Source organism: Protopterus annectens, chromosome 3.part1 (genome assembly GCF_019279795.1).
Source record: "Protopterus annectens isolate FY-2018-M chromosome 3.part1, PAN1.0, whole genome shotgun sequence".
In the NCBI taxonomy this organism is placed as follows: Eukaryota; Metazoa; Chordata; order Ceratodontiformes; family Protopteridae; genus Protopterus; species Protopterus annectens.
In genome coordinates this window covers 1,542,954,249-1,542,977,980 of record NC_056732.1, presented here as the reverse complement: position 1 = coordinate 1,542,977,980, position 23,732 = coordinate 1,542,954,249, and the positions used below count along the sequence as shown (strand labels likewise).

The following is a 23,732-nucleotide window of genomic DNA, read 5'->3' as shown; positions in this document are numbered from 1 at the left end:
CACCATAGCAGAACACCTAACTTTTGACCAGCATATTAACACTAACATAAAAAAAAAAAAAACATCAGAAACTAGGCATCCTGTACAGGCACAAAAACTTCCTCACCTATGCAGCAAGACTATCCCTTGCCTCTTCCTTTCTACTTCCATCCTTGCTCTATGGTGCACTTCTCCTTACTAATATACAAGCCTCTCTTAAATCCAAACTGGAGTCATGCTACAATAAAATCGCAAAATTTGTAACCAGTGCCAAACACTCGTCACACCACTGTGTATCACTCCAACATATAAATAGGCTAGAAGTTTCCCAGCATCTAACATACCTGCAACTTACCACAGCTCATAGGCTAATCTATAAGCCTTCTAGTTGTCCTGCCATCTCCTCTCTTTTCAAAATGTATCACCCAAACAGATCTCTGCAGTCAGTCAATCAGATGCTCCTTAATGTACCAAAACTTAATCTTTCTTCAAGTCAAATGCATAACACATATTCTATAGTAAAACTGTGGAATACTCTCCCTCCTTTAATTAGGTCTACTAGCAACTCAGAATGCTTTAAGACTTGACTGAAACAACACCTGTTCTCCAATTGGCTATGTACATCTACCAGCACTGACTATAAAAAATATATATTCCTAGCCTTCCTACTTTTCCTTCCCATCTCGCTTACGTCTCAGACTCCTCATATATACATTCAGTGCTTCCAACTTGCTAAGTCCAACATGTGCCACCCAGCCACACATGATCTACTCTATTAGTTAAATACCATACCCTCTATTCATTCTTGATGCCTATATAACAATAGCTCTAAGGCTGTCCCTCACTCTCAGAATCTTTAATCTGTTGCTCTCCATCTTTTCCTCTCTATTGCAAAACTGCAATACTGTATTGTCCACACATTCACTATTATTCCATGTCATCAATTGTATTCTTGTTTGGCTTGCATACTTAAAATCTAACATCTGTACAACGAGTATTATCTATTTTAATTTATCACCCATTCTGTGATGTAGTGTTCTGTACCATCGCTGCTTGATTTCTGTATTTTGATTCTGTAGCTTTATTGTGTTGTTTGTTTTTGGAGCTTTTCTCCCTGGGCCTCTACTGAAAACAGGCCCTGGCCCAGTAGACCTCCCAGTAAACAAATGCAAATAAGTATTAAAATAAATATGGGTCTACTTTGTTTCACTAAAAACACACCACTGAAACTCATTTCACTGAAAACTCATTTCACTGAAAATCAGTTGCCTGGGCACAATTCACTGAAAGCTCAAGTTTTGATGATAAGAAAAATCCTTAACCAATATCACAGTAAACGTATTCAAATATATAGTTATATATTAATGTAGTTAATTAAGTAATCTATTTTTGATTTAGTGTAGCCAGTTAAATAGCATGTTTTTGGAAGACTGAAGGAAACTGGAGAAAGCCACAGATACAGGGACAGTGTTCAATGTGCATACAGGCAATGACTAGAAGTCTGGACTGGACCCTAGACCATGGGGCTGTGAAACAAAGTCTTAACAGTAAACTCAGCATGAGGTTCACAGCTGAGAACAGTCCTTAACTACACACAGATACAAATATTCCATCTTACTGACATCATACTAATGGGTAGTCATCTATCACTCAATCAATACATATATAAATACATTCAGCCCTTAGTATCTGAGTTAACATAGCTGAGAAACACAAGAACAACTTAACAGTGTACCACAAACTGCCAGGACTTCCCAAGGAACAAGCGACTTCAACATACCTGAGAAAACTTTTATACTACAGCTTAGTGTGCAGCAATCAGAAACTATATTAGCTGTGCATAAGACCTTATTTTATTTACATTTAATGTGCCATAGAAGAAATTATGTTTTATCAGGAAATATTTTGCACTATTTCAGGTTTTTAAAAATGGAAGCTGCTGTCAAAATTGTAACTTAATTCCCCATGCCACTACTACAGACAGATAAGATGAATGTGACGACATGCACAATAAAAGGAAGTAAAGGCATCTGCAATTTAGCCACTTGATTTTTTTTGTTTGTTAGTTTTTTTTTTTTTTTTTTTGGCTTACTCACTTCAGCTGGTGTAGAGTTCTTGACCATGACTGAACCATTTTCATGAGTGCTTTTGCAAACCTCTGTGGTCAGTATAAAATAAAAATAAACAGATAAATAAATTACTCATTTCAACACTTTCAGTATGTATAGTTTTCAATAACATTAAATTCATTTTCAAGAACAGACACAGATGAACATTATTACATCCTGCTTTTACTTTAAACTCTCTGATGCGATATTTAGTTTTTCAAGTCTAGCAGTCTTGTTGATAACTTCAAAGTAAACTATACAGAAATGAGTCTTTTGCTTTTAAATATCTGGTTAGCACTCCTTGATGTTTGACACATTATAGTACTATAATAACCATTGTTATCGTGCCACACTTCTTCAAATGTCTGAATTACCACATTCTTAGGATACCATTTATATGAAACATTTTCACAGTTTCTGCACACTTCTCCACTCAAATGATTTTAGATTTAAGGTGTAACCCTTAGGAACTCACTCTTAATAACATTTTTCTTCACTAAGAATTGATATATAGTACAACATTCCAAATATGAATGCTACTAATTTCTTCTTGTACATGTTTATTGGTGAAATAATTAATAGCGAGGTAATTTACTGTCATCTCAAATTATCAGGAAGGTGTACTAAGGTTTATATAATTAAAGTAATTCATTCAGTAGCTCACATGTTCCATTCCATATATTAAAAAAAACTGTCCCTAAAGCAAGTAGAAATTGCACGGAATTTTCAACATAAAGAATTATATATGATACCTCTCTTCCATGCAGCTATTATCAAATTTGCAAAACTGGGTCTGAGACTACCCCACTTTGCAACAATACTATTCTGTTAAAAATATTTCTCAACAAACCTAGATTCTTAACTTGTCTATGAATGATGTAGCTCAGTTTATAAAACTAAACAGCAGGTGAACAGTTTATATTACAGGTGCACGTTGCTATATAAGAATTCACTATTACCTGTCCATTTTCTGGTGCATCGCCATTTCCAAATGTACTTGTAATAACCAACAGCAATGTCTCCTGTTCGAGCTGGGCAAGATCATATCCATCCATGCCCAAGACCTGTAGACAGAAAACATGATTAATAAACTCCATGCAGCATAGGGAAAAATCCAGTGCCATACAAAGATGCCCAGGAACTTCCGATCTTTCTGTTACCAGGTGGACAGTAGTCTCTCCTTTGATAATCACATCGCCACAGTGGTCAGGAAATCCTTCTACGTGGCTCACCTCATCACAAAAGATTTCTCATCCAGAAAATAAGAGGTCATTGTTCCCCTCTACTCATCACTCATTAGACCCATTATAGAGTACAGCACCCCTTTTGGTATGTATCTCACAAGACATCTACCACAACTGGAAAGGCCACAGAAATACCTCACAAAGAGGATTACTGGCCTCAAACAGATGCCCTATGCAGACCGTCTCAAAAAACTCCAGCTTAACTCTGTCACATATCGCCTACTCAGAGGCGATCTCTGCCTAACATATAAAGCTAGGTCAAACCCAGAGCTGTTGAACATGCTCCACTTAAAGAAATCTCAATCCCTCTAAGCTACATGCTCTAGGGACCTAAACCTTGTCACCACAATAAACAGAACATGCTGGAGGGATAGATTCCTGTTCCAGAGACTTCCCATACTCTGGAATGGACTACCTATCTATGTCAAACAGAGCTCCTCATTAGCACTCTTCAAGAAAAATCTTGATGATTGGATGGGAAATAGGACATTCACCCCAGGGATCACTTCTGTGGCTCTGCTCGACAGGGGCACAGGAAAATAATTTTCTTGGGTGGCAAAAGCCAGGGTACATTTTTGGCTAGGCTTATATAGGCCCTAGGGCCAATAGCCTAGTACCTACCTATGAACCTATGAACCATCTATTGTAAGTGTAAGCAACAAATTAAGTTATTCACAAAGCTGGTATAAGTTAGAATTTGAAATGTGTCCTGCTATTTAGAGTACAATAAAATATAAGTTTAACCAGTATCTACACAATTCCATTTACTTTTGTAAAACATTTGAAAGATAACAGCACTTTTTCAATCTACAAATTCTCTGAACACTTTCAAAAGAGAGGGTTTTGGAATGTAGAAGTGTTAGGAAAGGCGAAGAAGATACGTACAGCTCCTTCAGTTAACCTCTTGCATCACATGTAATTCTGAAATGCATATGTATGCCTGTATGGGGAACCTGAAACCATACATAAATTGTTTAGAATATTCATGGAATTAGATAGGCACTTTTATTATCTGAAACTTTAAAAACTACAATGGGTTTGTTATTCTTTATATGTAATGGTAAGTGTAAGGTTAGCATTTAACAGCACCCTTTAACATTTCGAACATTAGCTGTATTTTTTGCTATCTTATGTGTATAATGAGGTTGGCATAATGGTTAAGGTATTTACCTTGCACACACTAAGTACAGGGTTTGAATCTCACCTATGAACAGGAAATTGACTAGGCTAAAAATGGACCACAGGGACAGCTAGGCTAGTAGTAATCTATGAACCTATGCTAGTGACAAAATCATGCATACACACAACCATATAGATAGATAGGTATTATTAACATGCTGATTGTTAAGTGCGTAGCTTGCAAGGTAGAAATTATAAAGGAGGCAAAAGAAAATTTCTACCTGAAATGTATCTAGAGGAATCCATGTCAGAGGTATAAAATCTGGAAATAAAAACATTTCTAGTAAGAGTTAAAGTAATGATCTTGGAAACACCTGGGAGAAGTAAACTGATAGAACATAACATGAAGACAATGCCCAGAGTGAAGGTTATGCCTTAAGTAGCATCGTGGTAACAGAAATAACTAGTGTAACTATGCACCTGTCAGTTCACAGGCAATGATTTTCCTTCAGAATTATGTAGTTAGATATTCTTTAGTCACAAAGTCAAAAATACCAGGATATGCAAGTAGAAACTGCAGCAATGTAAACTAAAGATACCCAAACAGTTCTAACAGCGTTAGGAGTAACAGGACTAAGACAAAAGAATTTGTAATTGTACTTAAATATGCTACCAATACATGTAACTCCATATGAACTGCAGAAGGAAACAATTCTACACACATTGTAGGTGCTGAGAAGAACATTGTGGCTGACAGCAAAGATATGAAGAATATTGCTGTCATAAACTTTAACCGTACCCTGATTTAGAAATGTGGCCCATTAAGCGATTCACATAGCTGGTATAAATTAAAATTTTAGGTTTGTTTAGAGTATTAGAAACTTAAAACACTTGGAGAAATTAAACCTAAGTAAAACCGTGTGGAATATGTAACTATCAATCTTTCCCTGTACTTCGGGTTCCTTATATATCTTTTACCGTTCTTTTGCATTCATGCCTCTGTATTATTAATCACAGACCTATCTAATATACTTTTATTGATATTTGTTGTTTATTGTTCTTAGCTGTTACAATATCTCTTTTATTCTGCTTCTGTTGATATTTGTTATTTGCTGCTTTTCATTGTTACAATGTGATTGCAACCCAAGCTGTGCCTGCAATGGGTTATTCTCTGAATAGTGGTCTACCCTAAAAGCCAAAATATAAATAAATAAACAAAAAAAAAGAATAAAAAAGCAGGGCACTTAACACCATTAGACTTAAATGAGGGATGTTGGCAGATACTACTTTCCATATCCGCTAAACAAAAAATAGTTTTTCTAGCCTTGAAAGGTTGATTTTATTATACAGTGCTACATTGAGCTCTCGGTATTTTTCAGAGAATGATGGAAAAGTATTGAAGCCTGCCTCACAATATGCTGCTATATACCAGAAAGTCATGGGAGTTTCACTTACCAAAGGTGAAAGTCATGTTAGAATGTAAAGGACAGACAGGATAGTCTGGTAATGGTGGAAGCAGAATATATCAGAGATAACTTACAGGGAGAAGGGTGGTAAAGCCGGGTCTATATTATATTGTCGAAATGGCATTACAGCGAATGCTGTTTCGACGACACATAAAGAGCAAAATTCAAAAACAGTGAAAGCTCAGGTCAGCGATTTTTTCCTAGGGAAAAACAATCGTTTGGCGTGAGCTGTGACATTGCCCTTTACCCCACTGTAGTGCAGTCTTGGAGTTGGTATATTTAGTTGGGGGGGGGCTCAGCCCCCCACACTGGCCTCCCACTTTGAAATGTTTAAGTGGTGTGTTGTGTATCGTTGGTCTACCGATTTTTTTCCCTAGGAAAAAAATCTGTGACCTGGGGTCTCGCTGTTTTTGAATTTCACTCTTTATGTGTTGTTCAAACAGCATTCGCTGTAATGCCATTTCGACAATATAATATAGACCTGTAAAGGCCACAGCTGGAAAAAAGCAGAAGTAGTAAAAAGTTGGCTTATACTGTTCACATGCAGATGGCTGAAGGTGGTAAAATATATGCACTCAGTTCTGAACGAATACCTTTCTTTTTACAGATCTTACAAAAGGGAAATTTCTTATTACAGAGCAATAATCTCTCTTGAAACAAGTAGAGCATTTAATGAATGGAAAAGGCTATTATGATCTGAACCAGTGTTACTAACTCCTGACTTTATTAGAGGATTTACTTTCCATACAGATACATCAATGTTAAGTTTGGAGCTGTATTATCCCAAGATAAAGAGCACCCTTCAGGGAATTTCAATGACTTTAAATCAGTACATCCTCTTGTTACCCTGGAATTTGCATGACTATGGCTCTCTTACACACACACACACACACACACACACACACACACACACACACACACACACACACACACACACACACACATGCACACCAAAACTCACAACAGCTGAGACATTGGCAGACTTCCTCACATAAGGTGCCAGTACTCACATGCACACACACACACACACACACACACACACACACACACACACACACACACACACACACACGCACACCCAGCGACACTCACAGTAGACACTCATGCTCATACAGAGACAAACAGCAGAAGCACTCAGATAGCCGTTTATGCTAAGGCAGTGACAGATTCCTGCACATACTGTCCTGGTGCTCACTCAAACACACACAACATGACTACTGTAACTAAGCAGCATATCAGGATGGTAGTTTACATATACCCCTCCCACAGAGTTTGACATTTGCATGTGGCACTCTGCACCTCACTGTCTTAAGTGCCCATTGGTGATTTTAGGCAGTGAATGGGGTCTGTAAATTAGAATGCTCTTGCAAAGCATGCAGGACAGTTTCTGCTTATGTAGGATGTTTAATAATCTCACCAAATCCTATTACATATCTAAAATGAGGACCTTCTGAGACTGTTTAGTACAGCATGAACAATGATGTCCCCATAACTGCTTTAAATTTTTTTTTCTCAAGCTGATTGCCTCAAAATTTGGCCCAGTCAAGCAGGACACAGTCACAAAACTCTTTTTTATAAACTATGTTCGATTTTTGGCGGAAGTGCATTCTGTGCAGAGTCCTTCCTGTGTTCACGTGGGTTTCTTCCCACATTCCAAATACATGCAGTAGGTGGACTAGACACTCTAAACTGGCCATAGGTGTTAGTGTGCATGTGAGTGTGTGGTGTGGAAGAACTACTGAGGCAGGGATAGCCACCCGGCAGTGTAAAACGTGGCTCTGATGATTGTCACTGTTGAAGTGACACCCCAACCCCATGTGCAAAAATGAGGAAAAGGGGTTGTGCGTGGCTGGATAGCTGGATGAAGTCGCTTGCTGTTACAGTGTTTTGGGGCTACTATGTCACAGTGTCTGCTTTATAGGTTTTTAAATTGTTTTTATTCAGGTTTAACCCTAGCTATAGCTCTCAACTGAATCAGGGACAAATCTCAACAGAATCAGGTTCAAATACAGAAGTAATCACTGATAATCAGGGACACTTTTTAAAATATTAATACTATTAACTTGAGATGTTGACACAGTAGGAGAATATGAATTATACATTTTCCTAAAGTAAAAGAAGCCCATAATACTAATTATTGTCATTATTTACTAATCATAATTGACTATCTTTTCTCTAAAATTCTTCAGTATTTGGAGGGATTAAGAAGAATGGCACTAAAAGTTGAGTCAAAATCATGGACATCCCCAAAAATCAGGGAGAGGTGAGAGGTATGATAGTTTTTTTTGTTATTATGCACTTTCCCAACCAGTTTTAACTCAGTAACACCAGCTGACAATCAATTAATGATCCGTTACATTCCTGACTACTAGCTGGCTAGACATCGGTTACCTGGAGCTCACAGTTAAAGAAAATTTAAATGTGAGAAAAATAATTCCACTAAACATGCAAAGATTATTTTTTTTTGCTTTACACATTTAGTTAAAATAAAGTTCTCACTTCTAAACTGCATAATTGTGGTACTAAATACCATCATTCAAAACCACAATTAAGTTATAACAACAACACTGTGTTTGATCTGCGTTTGAAGTGCGGTAGGCTTGAATGAGAAAAGGTAGCCTACACAAATTGTGCTGTAAGTATGAAGCAGAAAACAGCATAATTAGCAATACAGGAGCCTTGGGTTAAAATTGCTCAGAGAAACAGAAGTGGAAGGAATCAAACCCTACAAAAAGAAACTCAGTAACAGCTCAGAGTCTTTATCCCCTGCACTAACTACTAAATCAAGTAAAAAAGCAGCTTTTGGAAATGTACAAGCTACGTCTTGAAAGTACTATCTAAACTGGGAACCTGCATGACCTCTGGAGGATCAGTTCAGAAATGAAAACATTTACAGATGAAAGCTATTGAACTGGATATTTTAGAAAATGATTAATCTAGCAAAAGGCTAATAGAGTATACGGAAGGGAAATGCTGCCCTTTTACAATTATGGCTGAGTAGGAGTAAAATCAAACTCGTTCAAAAAAAGAAAAATCCTTCCTAGATTTTATTCATGGAAGATATGACGGGAAAAAAAATTAGAGACCTATGAAAATAAACTATAGTACTATACTCAGTTACTCAGATTTCTCAGGATAATGTCATTGACTTTGGGGGCATTAACTTCTATATTCATGAAAATAAACTAGAAGGACACAGATATTCAGGTAAATTAAAAAAAAATTCTTTAGTAGAATCACAAAAATGAATAAGCTACACAATGTAAAAAAATACTACTTAGCTTTCAAAAGTTATCCTTTTCATAAAAGTACGTTTAGATCAGACTTAGCAAAACTAATTTTGAACTCAGTTATTCCTACCAGGATGAAAGCAGTAATAATGTATTTTTTAATTACAATAGAAAAGTGAAATTCAAAATTGTGAATTTAACATGTTATTAATAACAAAGTGATCAACCATCAACAAAATATAGCAAATATGCTTGTTTTATAATAAGCAAATAAATATATCAGAGTGTTATAGAGATTAGAAGTGTTACCCATTATATAACTACCAATATAGCAACTGCTGCCACAGACAAAATTAAAAACACAGGGTCCTGCGGACAGCATTTCTGACACAGAATGAAGCAAAGCCTAATCTCTATCAAATTATCTTAAATAAAATACAGTGGATATAAAAAGTTTACACGTCCCTGTAAAAATGCCAGATTTTTGTGATATAAAAATGAGACCACAATAAATAATTTCAAAAGTTTTCCCACCTTTAATGTGACCTATAACCTGTACAATTCAATTGAAAAACAAACAAATCTATTAGGGGAAAACATATAAAAAAATAAAAAAACATAGAATACGCTGGTTGCATAAGTGTGCATACCCTTAAACTAATACTTTGTTGTGTGTGCACACCCTTAAACTAATACTTTGTTGAAGCACCTTTTGATTTAATTACAGCATTCAGTCTTCTTGTGTACACACCTGCCATCAGTTAAAAGAGATTCTGATTAATCCCAAATAAAGTTCAGCTGTCCTAGTCGGATTTTCCTGACATTTACTCAGTTACCTGCTACAGCAAAAGCCATGGTTCACAGAGATCTTACAAAGTATCAAAGGGATCTCACTGTGGAAAGGTATCAGTCAGGAGACGAGTACAAAAAAAATTCCACAGCATTGGATATACCATGGAACACAGTGAAGACAATCATCAAAAAGTGGAGAAAATATGGGACAAAAGTGACGTTGCAAAGAACTGGATGTCCCTCCGCAATTGATGAAAAGACAAGACAAAAACTGGTCAGGGAGGCTGCCAAGAGACCTACAGCAACACTGAAGGAGCTGCAGGAATTTCTGGCAAGTACTGGTTGTATACTACATGTGACAACAATCTCCCATATTCTCCATATGTCTGGACTATGGGGGTAGGGTTAAAAGATGGAAGCCTTTTCGTACACAGAAAAACATCCAGGCCCAGCTAAAATTTGCAAAACAATACATAATCTCCCAAAAGCATGTGGGAAAATGTATTATAGTCTGATGAGACCAAGGTTGAACTTTTTGGCCACAATTCCAAAAGGTACGTTTGGCACAAAAATAACACTTCGCATCACCAAAAGAACACCATCCCCACGGTGAAGCATGGTGGTGGCAGTTTCATGCTTTGTGGTTGATTTTCTTCATCTGGAACTGGGGCTTTAGTCAAGGTGGAGGGAATTATGAACAGTTCCAAATGCCAGTCACTTTTGGCCCAAAACCTTCACTTGTCTGCTAGAAAGCTGAATATGAAGAGGAATTTCACCTTTCAACACAACAATGACTCCAAGCATACATCCAAATCAACAAAAGAATGGCTTCACCAGAAGAAAATTAAAGTTTTGGAATGGTCCAGCCAGAGCCCAGACCTAAATCCAATAGAAAATCTGTGGGTGACCTGAAAAGGGCTGTGCACAAGAAATGTCCTTGCAGTCTGACAGATTTGGAGCTCTTTTGCAAGGAAGAATGGGCAAATATTGCCAAGTTAAGATATGCCATGTTGATAGACTCCTACCCAAGAAGACTGAATGCTGTAATTAAATCAAAAGGTGCTTCAACAAAGTATTAGTTTAAGGGTGTGCACACACAACAAAGTATTAGTTTAAGGGTGTGCACACTTATTCAACCAGCGTATTGTAAGTTTTTTATTTTTATATTTTTCCCGTTACAGATTTGTTTGTTTTATAATTGAATTGTACAGGTTATAGGTCACATTAAAGGTGGGAAACATTTTGAAATGATTTATTGTAGTTTCATTTTTTTATATCACAAAAACCTGACATTTTAACAGGGGTGTGTAAACTTTTTATATCCACTGTATTAGCACATAGGCAGATCCCCGATCAAACCAATTTCAACTTTATTTTTATTATACTGAATAATTAACCTCTGCACAAATAGACATGAAAGGAAATAAAAACAGCAGAGATATGATAAAACAGTAAAATAGATAATGTGTAATAACATTTAAGTAAATTACAATCTAAATATAGCAAGATTGGCTAATAATAAAGGACAAAAACTAATTAAGGATTCATAGAGAAAACTAAATAAGATAAATGTATTGTCACAAGACAAGATAGAGGCTGACAGTTTAAAAATAACTAAATTGTAAGTAGATAAACTTCAGTGGTGTTAATCTATAAGCAGCATTGGACACATCATAACCAAACAACTCTAGACCTGGCATAATACCTCTCAAATGTCCCTGATTTTGCAGAATGTCTCTGATTTTTGTAAATATGGTGCACAAAGGTGTACAAGTAAACTGCACACAATATTTAGTTTACAGCTTTTCAGGATGTATAAAATACCCTTAGTCTCTATGAATTGCACACTGAAGTACATAATACATCATGGTATAATACATACTCAGGTCAGTGCATGATGTACACTGCTGTCTTAAGCGCTCTAAATGCCCAAGCCAGTCCCAGTTCCATTTTCAGTCCAGGAGCTGCAGTAGTATGCCATGTTGCATGACGTCACAACACAGCACAGCTGAGAATAAATATGACATACTAAGGTTCAGCTTGTTTACCTCAGTACACAGCTTTCCCCTGGTGCTCCTTTATGTGCTCTGCCACCATCCCTGTGACTGATTCTTAAAATGTTTAACTTAGTCATGATGGCAGAACTAGGGTCTTTATCATTTTATGATAATGAGAGGATCTGGTGCTATTCTATTGGTTGAAGTTCAGGTCATGTCTGTTAGTGGATGGGATGCATAAGGCAGCTGATTTACAGCACCACAGGGAACATTGTTACCAGTAGGGTTTTCCTATCATGCAAAAGGAATCCACTTTTTTTAAACAGCACTGACATATTTCTCCACTATATATGCTGAGTAATATTTAGCAGGGAAGGGGAATCACTGTGCTACAAAGAGTAACACCACTGGACTGTACATGGATGGAGTGCCATATGTTATTTTTCTGAATCATGTATGATGGGGGGGTCTTTTGCATATGTCGTTTGTACACTGAGTCCTATGCTTACACAGAAGATATCTCTGTATGCAACGTTCAACCTGATTTGTTACCATATTTATGAATAGCAAAGGACACTGGTCCACGTTTTATGGCATACTGGCCCTGCTCCATGGCCCACAATGTTTATGCATAGAATCCTGAATAATGTAATTACTTTGACAAAAGATGCTGAGGTTCTCTAGATGGCATACAAATGCACGTATGGAGCAGTAATAATGATCTTGCTTTCAATGAGAACATAACATCATGAGACTTGGAAAAAGGACAAGGACATAAAATATGACTACAAAATAAATGCTGAAATAATCAGAAACAGCATCATAATTAAGGATCTAGATACAATAGTAGACAATATTTTAAACATTAACCATTGTGAATCTATCGAAGTTAGGAGAGCAAATTCTGTGCCCTATCAGTTCGCTGTACCACTTTATATCTCGCTGATCCAAAAAAAATTGAATGCAATCGTGTTTTATATGCTTTGAACAAGCCACCTAAAGCAACTTGAAATGGTAATGACACCCTAACAGAAAAATCATAGGGTAGGAAAACATGAGCTACTCAGAAGGCTTCATGATCCTAAACATGACATGGGGGCTAGTGTATAAGACTGTGCCGGATTTGGTTCTGTTTAAAAGTATGTGCTTGGAACAAACCACAGGGGGAGCAACACTTACTTTTGTCTATTGAAAAAAGTCTTACAGGATGGGGGGGGTGAGTTGCACACTACCTTACTTTGTAGAGAATTATAAGCCTAGCCAATAATACCCAGGATATGACAATATTATAACATAATTCCCAGATATGGGATGGGGTAGTATCAGGGTAGTGGATCTTTGGGTGTTGGAGCCCTGAGTCATTTTACAGACTGCCTCTATCCATAAGTGACATGGGCAGCACCTACAGTTCTCCATCCATTTATCAAAATTATTTTGGAATAGCGTAAGGGACAGACCTAGATTTACAAAGATGGGAAATTTATTCCATAGAAGAGGTAACCTCTAGCAAATTCTGTTAGAGTCACAAATAAGGTTCAGGTCCATGAAACATGTAACCATTGTCTAATCTTTCTTGTGAATATGCAACATTTTCATTAGGGCTGGATGAGAAAATGCCTTATAGGTCAGGCATAAGACCTCTCTCAATAAACGATATGAGACAGAGTAAGGAATAGGGCTTTTAGTTGGTCTGCATAAAACATGTGCCTTATGTTTTTGTCATTTTTTTAGTGAGAAACCTCTAGGGCTACTCCATTTGGTATAAAGGCCTGGTTAGGTATGTGCAGAAGGGAGCATTGTACTCAGTTATGGGTCTGATGATGGCCGAGTACAATGGCACTATGACTTCCTTTGAACTTGATGCCATGTTTTTACTTATAAGTTGAGGCACACAGAAGGATTTTCTCACTACTGTAGCTACCCAGTGGTCAACATTTAGGTTACTATCTATCTATGTTCCTAAGTCCCTCATCACTGCGTCTACTTTTAGGGATGTGCTATCAATATTATAATTTGCAGGGATATCTGATTTATTTAATTTTGTATTTATTTAACATTTGTTAACTGGGAAAGTCCAACTTGGAACTAAGCCAATTTTCAGCAGAGGCCTGGGGAGAAACACTCCAGATGCATGTCTTTGTACACTTTGTACCCTTTTACTGAAGGGTATGATTACAAATTTTTTAGCATTTAATCTCAGACCATGGTTTTGGTTGTTTGTCATTTTTAGAATGTCAACATCATTTGGAAATTCAGTGATTTCTCCCAGCTTACAATCTTCAGTGAACTTGGTGAGCCAGAGTCCCCCAACATTGGCCAGAGACGTATATACCAAACAGGAGGGGTCCCAACACTGAGCCCTGTGGGACATCACTAGTAACAGGTTTCTTATCAGCAATGGATTCACTTACCTGGACAACATGTGAACTGTCAGTCAGCCAGATGGCTCTCCATCTGATGATGTAGGGTTTACACCTAACTCAATAAGTTTATCTATGATCCCTAAGTGGGGAATTGTGTTGAAAGCTTTGGCTAGGTCTAGATAAGTGGTGTGTATTGTTTTACCCTTATCCATGGCCCTGGTGACTTTCTCGAAGAAGTCCAACAGATTGAGCAGGCAAGACCTCCCCTTGAAAAAGCCAAATTGGGACCGGTCCAGTTTTTGGAGAGTTCCTGTGTCATTATTGATGAGGTCTGTAATAATTCTGTCCATGGCATTGCAGAAAAGACTGGTCAAACATATGGTTTCGTAGTTCACTGGGTCAGTTGATGGGCCCCCTTGTGTAGAGGGATGACTGTTACATTCCTCCATTCCTCTGCGACAAAGCCCATCTGGAGGCTGTGATTACAGAGGGTTTCTAGGGGCCTGATAGATTTTGTTTTAAGCTATTTAAGAAGCATCCTGGAATGTGGTCAGGACCTATGGAGGCTGTGGTTTTGGCCATAGCATGCTCAGTAAGGACCTGCTCCCTCATAATGACTGGTAGGGGGGTAGCTACAGATTTTATTTTGGGTGTGGTAGGAGGTGATGGGGAGGAGATTGAACTGAACTTGTCAGCCAGCAGGGTGTAAGTGTTGCCATTCATGATTAACTCTGCACATTTCCCCTGAGGTTACTAACATAATTAGAAAAAAGCCTTATGGTTATCTTTCACCTGGGAGACTATCTTTGCCTCATAGTTTGTTTTGGCAGATTTAACCAGCTCTCTAGTTTGTTTGTTTAGACTGGTGAATGCCTTTTTGCACTGTTTTGTCTGTTCCTTCTTGCCTTTGGAGAGTATTATTTTTCCTTTTGTTGAATAATCTATTTATGCTAGGGGTCCACCAGGGTGGTTTATTTTTATCTGTAATCATAGGTTTGACTCAGACAGGTACTGCCTCCACTATGCAGCTATAAATGTGGTTGTACAGTGGTTTTCTGTACAGCTCAGAGTAGGTCTCAGTGTCATCCAGGTTTGGATGGGCTTGGAAGTTTACTAAGCTATCACGTAGTTTGAGGTAATTGGCCTTAGCAAAGTTCTTAACAGGTTTGGAGTTTGATTGGGGTTCTAGGTTAGTTTTAATACTAAAGGAGATCAGTCTGTGACCAGATTTTACCAGGGAGGGGATAATGCACAGGAAGGAGCAGCATCCCACCCATGTTCATGGCTACCAAGTCTAGGATATTTGTACCTCTAGTTGGTGACCTAACTAGTACTCCAGGCAGGATGTTTACATTGATGAAGTCCAAAAACCTCTGAGAAACTGAATTATGGTTTGTATAAGTCTTCCAGTTTATGATGGAGTAGTTGAAGTCACCCATAAGTATGGTATTAGGCTGAATGTTAAGAGATTCCAGTAGGTTTAGGGAGGAAGTGTGGTTTTCCAGACTCATGTTAGGGATCTGTAGTTAGCAAGGATATGATAAGAGGTCGCACCTATGGTTAGCTGGGCATGGAGCAGCTCAAGCAAGTCATGTTGTTGGAATAGTCTAGCAGTGTACTTGTCCTTTATGAACACTGAGACACCTCCTCCCTTTGTTTTATCTTGAGATGAAGGAGATCAAAATGTATGAAAGGTGTTATAGCCTTTGATAGCCGGGGCGCTTTCTATGGTTCTGAACCATGTTTCCATGATTGCACATATGTCTGCATTCTTCAGACTGTGGAGTACTTCCAGAGAGTTTAGTTTTTTTATTTAAACTCCTAGCACTGAGCAGCAGTACCTTTAGGTAGTTGTGAGTGATTTTTGTTATGCTGGAGGGTTTAACAACTTGACATGGCCTAAAAAAGGCACTATGGGGATAGATAATGTTTTTGCCAGTATCCAGAAGACAAGTGGTGACAAGTGGAAACCATCTCTGGCAAAGCATCATGGTTTGTTTTTCATTTCTCCCCAAGCTGACGTATATTGGATCTCCTTGTTGTCACAGAAGAAACTAAGCCAATTGTTAAAATCAGTCATTTTTTTCTGGTACTGTGGCATCATCATTAAGGTAGGATGATACTCAAGGCTAGATTCATACCCAGCTGGGTTCCATCATGTCTCTCTTCATATAATCCAGTCAGGTACGTCTTAGGTCATTTACGCCCATATGGACTATGACTGTGTCATACTGGTACTTGCGGTTTAAAGACCTAAGTGTAGGTGTGATCTGGTGGATCCTGGCTCCAGATAGACAGCTCACTGTGATGTCCCCCTTGTTTAGCCTGATAAGGGGGACATTGGTATGTCTTATAATGGAATCCACAGTAACTAGATTGTTTGGCTGTTGCCTTATGGGCTTGGAAGCAGGACTACTATGCTTTTCAGCATTATGTTTTTTGTGAGGTGCTGTCTTTCTTGAGTGTGCACAGGGCCAATGAGAGATGCTTTTCAGATGTATTGGAGGTTTATGTAGATTATAAGTGAGTACCTCCTCATATGTGGGTCTATGTGTTTGTTCTTTAGTGTTGGTAGTGAGTATTTTGGGTGTGACACTAACAACCTGGTTTGCATTTTTCATGTGTGCATGTGAGAGCTTTGCCTCCAGTGGCATTGTGTATCTACTCCTCTCACAATCTGTGTTAGTCTGTTCTAAGATTAAATGGTACTCAGTGAACATGAGGTAGTTACTTCACTGCCTCAGGATGCCCATATCCGCCAGGCCAGAAACAGAGATGACAGGGAAGCATATATCCATTATACCAGATCCTTAGTATATGAAAAGGAGTAGGGGAGAGTCACTTAAAGGGCTAAGTGAGGGTGTTTACTAGTATACGATTAGAAGACCTGCAGTGATTCTACCCTATGCACAAACTGGCAGCTCTTCAAGCAGCTTTGAACAGTGGGAGACTATGAAGAGCATTTCCTACAGAGGACTGTAAACTGGAGATGCTTGCTTATATACAAGACACGAGTAACCAATTTGCACATCTTTTATATCAGCAGGATGCGTGACTTTTACACAATTAAGCCATCAGGCCAATCAGATAAGTACACAATAAGCCTTTCACCAGCAGTTCCCAACTTGGATGGGTTGAATCAGCCCTTTGCTCCCAACAGAGTGCACAAAAACTCTCTTAATGGAAAACAAACTAGTTTTGAGCTCAAGTGCATTAACAAGTGTTTTACAACAAAAGGGAGAATTCCTGCAGTATCAGGAATACTTGGAAATAAGTTCACTAACCCTGAGAAATGTTCACAAAAACTCTGATGTTTCATCTGGCATGAATTCATCTGTTTCTCTTTCTCAAGTTTAAAAGAGAAGGTCTGATAGGTTGAAGCATTAACACTTCCTGTCACACCTTCCTTTTTATCATATTTAAACTTGTTTTACAAGAATGTCTGGCCCCAAAAGGTGTTGGATCAGTTGGACAGGAAACCAAGAAGGATGTTTCATGCTTATGAAATGGTTTATAAAAATCAGTGTATACTAAGACTATATATTCCATGTTCTGAAGGAGGTATTGGCCTCTTCAAAATTGATTACATGTATAAATCTGCAGTCGTAGGACTACATACATATCTACTGACCTCCCAAGACCCAAATGTAGCGAAAGTTTTAAAACATGAGGAGAATAAGTCTAAGATGACTTCCTTGCTTTGTTTAGTGGAAGTATATCATATGTCAAGAGGGAATGGAAATCAAACCTGAAGTAGATAAAAATCAGGCAGCAACTACATGTGCCAAAGATCAAGGTGGAGGATCAGATAAGAAGGCAAGAAATGTGGAACATGCATAAATATAGTTGCAAGTAAAGAAATCTCATTTACATCAACCTTGTGTTGATCATGATTGAACACAGGAATGGTTATGGAGAAGTGAATTTAAATCAAAAGATGAAAGGTTAATATTGGTGGCTCAAGAAAGTTGACTACATGTGTGTTGGCTTACAAAGTCCATTGAACAGGTTGGAGAAACAGACATATGTAGGTTTTGTAAAACAGAATTGGAAACAGTTGCACATCTTGTTGCTGGTTGTGATATATTAATGGCAGAAGGATTGAATACTGAAAGGCATATTACTGTAGCAAGACTGTTGCGTTGGGGATTGTGCAAACATTATAATATTGAAGCACCTGAAAAACATTGGAAATGTGATCCACAAAGCATTATAGAAAATTATGCAGTTTATATCAAGTGGGATCATCCATTACAAACAGTTAAAACAAATAGATGTGGGAAAACCAGCTATAGTATTCCATGAAAAGAAAACAAAAGTAGCATTGACCATTGAAACTGTTACACCCAATGACTGCAGTATCTTACATACAGATATGCACAAAGTCATAAAATCCCAGTATTTGCAGGCAGAAATAAGGGCAACGTGGAAGAATACCCAGACAGTTCCAATAACAGTAGAAGCAATGGGTCTTATAAAAAATAATTTACAATTGTACTTAGATATGTTACCGATACATGTAACTCCATATGAATTGCAGAAGGTGTCATTGCTGGACTCACTGCAGGTGCTGCAAAGATCACTTCTGGCTAACATTAAAGACTGAAACAATACTAATTTCATAAACTTTAATCATACTTTGACTTAAGAATAGATTACATTCCCGTCATGGTATTAGAAACCCAAAAGACTTGGAGAAATTAAAGAATATCTTTTATTCTGATGACATTCTTGTAATAGAAATGAGCACGTTAAATCGTTAAATTCTGTCAATTACTTCTTTTTTAACATCTTTATTGAATTATCACTTTAGACATAGGTAGACATCCATTTATACAAAAGAAAACAAACCATATTAAAATATTCTAAGCTGCAAATATTGTACATCACATATATTCTTTCTGAATAATTATTATCAATCCAACATATATTCCTTCTGTATAATTATTATCAATCCAACCTTACATAAATTGATGAATTCCAGGCTTCCCTTAAACCTCACTCATTCTCCTCCAAATCATTATTCTGCATGTATTGCTCCCATAATTTCTATTTTTTTCTATGTAATTTTCTCCTACCATTTTCTAAAGATCCTGTTTCCATTTTTTTACTATGCCTAGGCAATTCAGATCCTACGTCCAAGAATAAAAAAAAATCATTTCCTTACCCACTGTTTCTGACAGAGTACTCTGTAGGGAATTTTCAAAATTTGCCAACTCATTACACTCCCAGAACATATGTTCCCAGTTACCTCTTTCTTCTGCATACCTCCAACATTTGCCATCTACTTGAAGAAAAAGTCTTTGGAGTCTGAATGGGGTTTAAAAATACTTATGCAAACACTTCCAAGCAAAATTCCTAAATCTTTCAGATTTTGTTGCATGTGTGAGAGCCATGCATATGTCCTCCGGGGGTCTATATTATATCATCAAACCTTCATTTCAATAAATGGCATTTCATCGAAAATGCCCTTTGTCGAACTTCCCTCATGTGGGGGACTGCACCTCCCACACCCCAGCTAATTATATATACCAACTCTGAGATCGAACTACAGTGGGGGAAAGGGAAAATGTCCCTTTTTACCAGGCTGTAGAGTTGTGATTCATCACTGGGACAAAGCAAAAATTCCCTAAGACTCCAAGAGCAGAATAAGTTATTTCTTACATTTATTTCATTGAACTGGACTTTTTAACGTGTATAATTGTGCTATACAGCTAAACTACTACATTTTGCACTGTTATAAAGCTTTTTTACTGTCTCACTGCATTTGTGTACTGTTTTATACTGTTTTAACTGTATTTTTCATTGCTAGATAGTGTTTCATTACTGTAATTGCATTTTTACTGAATTACTTAACTATAAACTGCTTTTTCATACTGATAGTTGTATTTTCTGGTTGTGAGTGCTCTATCTGTGTTTTTCTGTGCATTTTTTATGAGGTTTCTGTGTTCTAGTCAGATAGCATAGTCTGGATAGAGGTCCGCAGTTATCCAGGCCTGGTTGTTTTGTTTGTTGAGTTTCCTGTCCTTCTGGCAGCCATCTTCTGCTGATAGACAAGACAGAGCTAATCAGAGGAGGGGCTCACTGCTGTTTTTCTACTGTGATAAACATTTCTGTAGTCTTTTCTGCCTAAAATAGTGTAGCTAGTAGCTGTAATAGTTTCCCACCCCTCCTCCCTATTGGTGTCTTGTTCTTATACTTGGTGGCTTTCCAGTTGCCAGCCCCTACTGTAAATTTGATCTGGGACACTCCTTCCAGTCTAGTGTCATTAGCTCATTCTACCTAATACAGAGAGAGGAAGCCATGGTGGTGCAGTGGTAGCATTGGCACCTCACAGCAAGAGGTTCACCTGTTCGATTCTCAGCTGGAGCACCTTCTGTGTGGAGTCTGCATGTCCTCCCCGCAGTCGAGTAGCGTTCGAAAGACATGCATGAATGGGCATGCCTTTGTTGAAGGTTGGGCGTCGAGCTGGCACCTTGGCACCGTAAAAATCTACTGCCAATCATTAGCAGACCGGAGTTCCACTGTGGTGACCCCTAACCAGAAAAAGCAGAAAGAAAACAACGACACTTGAAAAGGCCAACCTACTTAGGTTCTTAACCTTGAATTATCTTCTGTTCCTCTTTTCTCCCTTTCCACTTTACTAAAAAAAAAAACTTTGCTAGAGTCTCCTTGTGTTCTGACTGAGTGTGCTTCTTAGCTGATAAGTATATTTTTTGGCACTTTTTAACTGTTCAAAATTGAATAAAACAATAACTGAATTTAGTTCAGAATACAGTATGAATAAACTGCATTTATTTAAACTGCATTTGCTTTAATATTCCTAAACATTCAAATGTGCTAGCTTGCACTGCACATGAATTGTTTTAGTGCTGTTTTAGCTGCTTTTCTGTAAAAAAATCTAAGCTTGTTTCCTGCCTTTCCTGTAACTAGTCTAGTCCAGCTAGAGATTTGCTGTATCCAGGACTGTTTGTAAGCTTCTGAGCCCCCCCCCCCAAGCCTTTCTTTGTTGGAGGGAAGAATTCTAGCTTATCAGTAGGATTGGTAAGCACTAGGTAATCTATCTACCACAAGAGGCATGGTTTCACGCCCAGACATTGTAGTTTATCGGCTGTTTGGGCTGTTTCCTCCATCTCTTTCAACTTTCTGGTTTAAAAGCCCACGTTTGCACTTTTCCCACCTTTCCTGTAAGTAGTCTAGTTCAGACACAGATTTTCTGAATCCAGGACTGTATTTAAACTTCTGAGCCCCCCAAGCCTTTCTGTGTTGGAGGGAAGCCTTCTAGCTTATCAGTGGAAGTGGTAAGCACTAAGTAGCCTATCTACCACAATAGGAGTGGTTTCTGCCCAGAAACTGTAGTTTATTGGCCATTTGGGCAGTTTTTCTCATCTCTTTCAACTTTCTGGTTTAAATGCCTGTGTTTGTGCTTGTTTCCTGCCTTTCCTGTAACTAGTCTAGTCCAGACACAGATTTGCTGTATCCAGGACTGTTTGTAAGCTTCTGAGTGGTGCCAAAGTCTAATCTTCAATTTTTCCCCTTAGATCTGCTAGTTCTCTCTTATCCTATACTTGTACTAGCTTATTAGTCTAGCACTTTACCAGACTTCTTGTAGCAATTATTGTAGCACACAAAAGGGCTACCAGCCTAAACATTCTATAAGGAAACAGCTTCAGTATTTATTATTAATGTCCACCCCTCCAGGCATGTCTAAAGGTCAGTCCCCTGTGCTATCTCCTATTAACCTGATGAACCTGGGCATCCTGAGGCAATGTATCAACTGCCTCATGTACACTGACAACCCTCTCCTCTTACCTCCCAATATTCAGACTTGCGAGAGATGCACTTATATATGCAAATTGGAAGCCACACACTCTCCAGCCAAGACCGGAATAGCTGGTCAAGAGGAGAAGGACAACACTTGCACCACATCACATGGAACACATAGCCCTGCTGAACACACACCAGCACTGCCTTCACAGAAAAGCACAAACCACACACCCACCATCATGGAGGCTCTCAATAAAAATCTACCCAAACAGCAAAGACCTTCAAGGAAGAAACGCACTTGACCACCACAGCACAACACTAATCATGAGACAAATGACTCTCCTAAACAGTGTACTATTCAACCAAAGCCCCTAAGGCAAAACAGCATGCCCAACACACTAGTCAGAGGTGACTCGATAGTGAGGCACACTGATGTCCCACTCACTAGGTTGAATAAGGAGAAAGTAACAGTCAGCTGCCTGTCAGGAGCCAGCATCCACCACATAACAGATGCACTCAGGTCCCTCAACAACAGGTACAAATATGGCTCTGTCATTGTACATGTGGGTGTGAATGACCTGAGACATACCTCCCTGGACTACATGAAAAGAGACATGGAGGAGCTTTCGGATTATGTAACCCAGGGGGTATGACCCTAGCCCTGAGCAGCATCCTACTATCATCCAGAATAATATACAGTACAAGCAGGAAATGACTGATTTCAACAATTGGCTACGTTTCTGGTGTCATTCTAAGGGGATCCAATATCTGTCTGCCTGGGATGACATAACTGACAGACCTCGATGCTCTGCCAGAAATGGCCTGCATCTGTCACCCCTGGTCTTCCAGATGTTGGCCAAGGCTCTTGCCACCCCTATAGTGCCTTTTTTAGGCAGTATTCCATAGACCAAATTCCCACCATAACAGCTACAAACAAATGCAATCTGAGGGTCATGCTGCTCAATGCTAGAAGTCTAAATTTAAAAATGGACTCACTCAAAGCACTCCTTAAATTGGAGAACATTGACATTTGTGCTGTAAGAGAGACCTGGTTCAAAACAGCAGAAAGCACCTCTGCACTACCGGGCTACAACTCATTCCACACCTTTCGGCCCCAGAATTTTGACTGAAGCTCCAAAGACAGTGGTGTTTCCATATTCATAAAAGATGCACACACCTTCAGACTGGCAGACGAACATAATGCATCAGAGATACTTCAGGTGCAGCTAAATGGGTAAAACAGTGATTCAGGTTGTAGCCTGCTATAGGTCTCCAGCCATGTCCAAAGACTCACACTCCTCATTCCTAAGCACCCTGGAGAATATTAGGGTCTAACCTAACACTCTCATACTGGGCAACTTCAATTACCCCTCCATTAAGTGGGAAAACCAATACACTTGCCCAAAGTTTCCTGGAATTCATTAATTCCAATGCCCTGGACCAGCTCGTTCTTACCCCCACTAGAGGTAGCAACATCTTTGACCTGATCATTACTAACATGGGCGACCATTGCTCTACACCAATAGTCAACTCCTCCCTGGTTAGAACCGACCACAAATGAATCACCTTGGAAATCCACCCCCCCCTCCCCCTGCAAAGGTAACCACCATGAAAACCTTCTCCAAAGCTAACTTTGGGCTCCTAAAAACAGAGGTGGCTAACTTCAC

The 23,732-nt window shown here is 38.5% G+C and overlaps 1 protein-coding gene across 1 annotated transcript in view; it reads right to left on the bottom strand.

The window, feature by feature from the left end:
* The window catches only part of LOC122797801 (nitric oxide synthase, brain-like), a 317,433-nt gene that overhangs the window by 123,673 nt on the left and 170,028 nt on the right, over positions 1 to 23,732 (bottom strand). Inside the window, exons 11-12 of the mRNA XM_044066321.1 lie at positions 3,047 to 3,151; positions 2,076 to 2,137 (exon numbers count right to left, since the gene is read on the bottom strand). Coding sequence (XP_043922256.1) covers positions 2,076 to 2,137; positions 3,047 to 3,151 — 167 coding nt within the window. The remainder of the gene's footprint in view (positions 1 to 2,075; positions 2,138 to 3,046; positions 3,152 to 23,732) is intronic.